Here is a 5,267-nt window from a genome sequence, read left to right as displayed (position 1 = left end):
CCCCAAAGTCCTGAAAGGAAGCTTTTGGGCTTCCTTCTGGCACCCTGTGTATTCTTCCTTCCCCGTTTCTACTACTAGAACAAAGTAAGTTAAAGGGAATTTATTAAGAATGAAAAAAAAATTAAGAATCCTTCGGCTGATACTATGCATGTCCAAATTTAAAAATCAAGGAGGATTTTTTCAACAGTGCAGCTTTCTATAAAATAATGAGAAATTGCACATTTTCATTTCATGTTAACCAGATTCAGTACAAGTAGGATTTCTTTTGTTGGTTTACTGTGATTTAGCTGTCAGACAAATGTCTCACAGAACAGAAAGGAAAATGTAAAATATATCCCCAAGTTTCCATGTGTAACAAGCTATTATTCATAGAGAATAATTTTAAACATTAGTGCTTTTAGTCACCAAAAAAAAAAAAAAGCATTACCTGCTGATTCTGTGCTGCAGTCCCTGGGGCATTGACTGAATTTTGTGTTGCCCCCTAAGAAATAAGTACAAAACAGTTTTACAAAGGTGTTCTGTTAGAAACATGTAAGCATGCATCACCGCGTTTCTGTACAACTCAAGAAGGTTAAGGTTTTTCTTAAGCTACAATCCAAGGAACATGTGTTGCTTATATTTTTCCTGAAGGGAAACAAGGTACGTGAATTTTTCTGAACTCCAAAACAAGGCAATCAAACCAAAACACCAAAGAGAATCTGATCTCGCTAACGGCTGAGTCAGCAGACATAGCAAAACACTTTCTCCACATTACAAAATTTGGTTTAACACACAGGAAGGAAGTCTTATTGAAAATGAGGGCCTAGACAGGACAGAAATAATTGGAGAGAAATGGGTGTTTCTGCTGAGGACTCCAGTTCACCAAGGATAACTGAAGATATTACCATTATAGCTAGTAGCAATTATTTCTTCTTAAGAGATTTGTATATATCGACAGAGAAAAAATACTGAGAAATGTGAATATTCTACCTAGAAAATGTTGCTTATCTCCCCTGGATACCAACCTGTGCCTTAGCAGGAAGTGTAGTTAAATAACACAACATTCAAACTCTGTGCCTTGATATTTTCTGCTATGCTTCAGCAGATAAATTACTAAATGTTGTAAGTTTCAGCCAGGCCAGCTCTCAGTGGAGATACATTCCAAGCCAACTCCCTTTCATCTAGCTGTAAATTAATTGTCTCATTCCTATTTACCATTCTTCAGCGCCTATAGAATACACTGAAAGGAAAAGCTGGTTGAGCACTTGAATCTGGCATTAAAGACAAGCACACACCCCTCTTTTTCTTCCTTTCTTAGAAAGAGGTTAGTTTCCACTTGGTTTTATTTTAACTTTGCCCTATATCTTTATTTTTGTCTGGGAATAGGAAAGGAGGAAAAAAAACCCCAAACCAACCACCAGGTTGGAACAGCAAGGATTATATCATCAGCCCTCTCTCCTTCAATGTCTAGTTAGTGACCAAGAGCACTGGTCACTCACTGGTCACAATCATCTGCTCTATCAATAGAGCAGAAAATTAGGGAATTGAGAAGTACTAAAAGACAATACTTAGTCCTGGGGGAGAAATAAAAAATAAAAGTTCTTGTACGTGTTTGTTTTTATCTTTTTTTAAACAGAGAAGCAGCTTACCTGGATAACTTTTTTATTTGCTGCATTTGCTGACTGCTCCAGAGTTTTGGCCTTCTTCTTTTCCTTCCTCTTTTCTTTATCGGCAAAAGTACCACGCATTTTAGAGATGATATCAGAGTCTGTTTTTGCATACTGAATACGCTTTTCAAAAGGAAAAAACACACCAGTATATTCTTCAGTTCCTAATACTGAACATTTTGTACCACTTTCGTTAACTGTGCCTTACTGTACATTTACACATTTTTTGCAGCAGCTTCTTAAATTAACAGTACTGTTACAAACTGTAGGTATGCTTACAGAGTATCTAATCCTTATAATTAATTCTGAGCACAACTATGGAACTAAAAAACCCCTAAAATGGAAATTATTAATTCTAACTAAATGAAGTCAGAACTCTATTCATCTAACAGTATCTTTTTAACATCTGCCAAGGTAACAGATATATAAAGTGATATAAGGACATTTGACAAAATTGGCACTAGCTTATACTAACAAAAAAAAGAGTTTTTTTTTTAACCCCATTTTAAGGAGTGTTAAAATTTTACAGTGATTTCTCAGATCTCTGCAGAAAATACTGAGTTCAGCAAAACTCGGACTTCTTAAATAGAAGGGCAAGTACCTCCCTTAATCCAAACTGGATCACATGAATTGTGCCTGCAGCCCAATGATGCTGACAGAGGCTGCCCAACGCACTCGTCAGGAGGGTAAGCAGATTCAGCTACAAGTATACAGATGTGCAAATATACGCACATGTTCCTATTGCTTTCAGTATCAGAGACTGCCTCCATACAAAATTACACAGCAGCTGAAGATTGTTTTTTAAATCTGCTTTTGTTTAGTGCCTAGAGTATGCATGCTGCAAGCAATATTTAAAGAGGAAAGTACACCTGAAGGTTTATGAAGCCTTCATCTTCTTATTTGCTATCAAGTTTTACTGAGCATAAAACTCTTTAAGGGTAAACAACAGAACTGAGCTTGCATAATGCCTTGTTAAGGAATTAAGCAGAGAATCTGAAAGTGTTAATGAAAAAAAGCTCATGGCTCAGCAACACAACTGTCTCCTTAATGCTCAAAGACACAAGTTAAAAGCCAGTATTAATACATCCATCCATCACTGAAGTCAAGTGGGCCATTTGCACGTACTGTTACACCTCACAAGTAGTTACAAAATTAAGAAGTGCCTAATTATCCAAGCAAGCAACAATGTGTTAATTGTTATGCTATTCTGCACGTTATCAAGTACATTATTAAACTGCATTTGCTTCACTGTAGTTATACTGAATTTCAGTGTATTTGGTTTGGTGGCCTGGTGCATGCACAAGCAGAACGGGCCATCGATTTAAAACATAAGTTACTGGTCACATCTGATTTCTGGAAAATAAAACTGCAGATATCTTCGCCCTTCTCACTGTTAGCTCGAAAAGGAAACATAATTATGAACATAATAGTAATTAAGGTTATTCTAGATCAATTAACTGAAAGCACCTGATTTCAGTAACATTACAGAATTAAATTAATCGGTTCAACAGAAGACACAATGAGTAAAAAGGTAGTATTTAAGTTCTTAAAAATTTTAATCCAGCACAGAAAAAACGTAAAACCATCACTTAGGAAACTTAAAAGCTAAGTTCAACCTTGCAGTCTGGCATATATTCATCAGGACACGACAAGACTGAAGGACAGAACAACTGCACGTATATGTGACAGTTAATTCACAAGGTGCAAGTACCAAAACACTATCATTCCATGGCAACGTTTTGGGGTTTTCTTCTTTAAAAAGATAACAAAATAACTTACCATTGGTTTCCCATAAAACGGAAAGCCTTGTAGTTGTCTCAAAGCATTGGTAGACGACCCAAGTTCTTTAAATATAACAAAAGCCTGTCCTCTCATTTTCATAGTCTTTAAAGCCACAATGTCGACCACATGCCCAAACTGGGAGAATAATGCATACAGGGATCTTTTCAGTTCTGTTGACAGTATGAAAAAATACATTATAACAGGTTGCATGCAAATGTTCCCTGCTACAGAGTCTTCTGTCCTTCAGGGACAATAATTTTTGACAGTTTCAGCTCCCACAGTGATATGGTACAGGAGTTCGGCCAAAACTGTTGCAAGAGCACAAACTAATTTGCCCCGTTTTTGGAAGTTGGTGTATAATGCTGGGTTCCACACCTCAAGGATTCAGCTAGTCAAAAAGTTGTACCACCATCCATTCTGCCATTCTAAGAGAGTAAAAGTTACCCAAGGGTGTGCATATACGTATCTATATACACACACACTCTCCCACATTCAAGTATGAGGTAAGACAGCCAAAGACTGATCAGAAATAGTAAAGAGGTATGATGTAAAACAGGAATACAGCAAAACAGTCATTAATTAGAGGCTAATTTAATTTGGAAATCTTGTCTGTAACCATTTAATCAATTCTCATGCACATGAAATATTGTCATATTCTGGATCTCAGTATGTTTTTGTATGATCACACCGTACCTTACAACTGCAAAGGATTCATTTTCATTACTTAAAATCACCTGACTATGTGCCAAATTAAACCTTAATCTTACCCAATCAAGCTAAATAAATCCTCTGTATTCCGTGATTATTCTAACTCACAAATCTTGCATTCGATACATCTGAGCAACATAAGAGCACTGCATCTTGTTTACTGCTGTCGAGACTTTTAGTAACAGCCCACTGTCTTTCTCCAGCTCAGCTTGACCAACCACAGTGCCTTTTTTTTAAGTTTTCTTATTCTTAAAAATAACTTCAAAGCTGTATTAAAAAAAAATTACATTTGTAAGCTTTACAGGTAATTTGAAATCCTGCATTTAAAAATTACAACCATGCAATTCCATAAGGGAGACTGGTTAATAGGTGCTTAACATGCAACAAAGCCCCAGGTTAATTTTATCCAGTGGAACCATTTTAACAAGCTAGTAAGTAATTTCTCAGCAAAGCCATTTCCACTTTCAGATCTCTCTGAAGCAGCCTGAAGAAACACTTTAGTACTAGTCTGATCCAGCCACTCAGTTCACAAACAGTGACAAATAAGTTACCTTGATCACTTTAGATTACAAGCTAAGCATGAGTATGAAGCGGATGCAGACACTGAATATACAGCCAGAAAAGGGGAAGAGATTCTTCTTTTTTAGCACACTGAGGAGCTAAAATTCCTCATCGGTAAGTAACCTCCCTGGAGACAGCTGTAGTGACTACAAGACAGCGCCTCTAACAAAGCAAAGCAGGCTAGCTCGTGCCACGCGCACTGCTGTGGCACGGCGCTAAAACACAGGAGGCGCACACACACTCTCCCACGTCTCAGCAGAAGGGGACTGCTGACCACCGAAACGTACACCAACACGCCTGTTAGCGTCCATCGGATATCCTCGCTACTCCTATCGTTAACCGCTGCCAAGCAAACCTAACTTGCGCAGTTAGCTACGCAAGGACAGCAGAGAGGCCTTAGAGATACGGGCCCCAGTTTACCATTAACCTCCAACGTTGTGCGACACTTGTAAACTTCAGCTGCTTCTTCGTTATGAGCAGGCGGCTACAGAGAGCTCGGTACCCCATCACCACCCCTACGGCACTTCAGAGAGCCGAGCGAGGCCCCGAAGTCACGGCGCTGCCGCAAGG

The 5,267-nt window shown here is 38.3% G+C and overlaps 1 protein-coding gene across 1 annotated transcript; it reads right to left on the bottom strand.

Annotated features, from left to right (window-relative positions):
• Positions 1-427: 427 nt before the first annotated feature.
• On the bottom strand, positions 428-5,204 carry LOC104504997 (U2 small nuclear ribonucleoprotein B''-like; the record flags this gene model as incomplete). The annotated part of the gene is made up of 5 exons (XM_010158144.1): positions 5,132-5,204; positions 4,327-4,362; positions 3,426-3,598; positions 1,629-1,769; positions 428-481 (listed from the first exon to the last, which is right to left on the bottom strand). Coding segments are annotated over exons 1-5 (477 nt in total), but the record flags the coding sequence as incomplete, so codon positions are not given.
• Between the last annotated feature and the right edge of the window lie 63 nt (positions 5,205-5,267).

Source organism: Eurypyga helias, unplaced genomic scaffold, assembly GCF_000690775.1.
Source record: "Eurypyga helias isolate BGI_N326 unplaced genomic scaffold, ASM69077v1 Scaffold41238, whole genome shotgun sequence".
Classification (NCBI taxonomy): Eukaryota; Metazoa; Chordata; class Aves; order Eurypygiformes; family Eurypygidae; genus Eurypyga; species Eurypyga helias.
The sequence above is the reverse complement of the archived record's forward strand: the minus strand, read 5'-3'. Positions and strand labels throughout refer to the sequence as shown.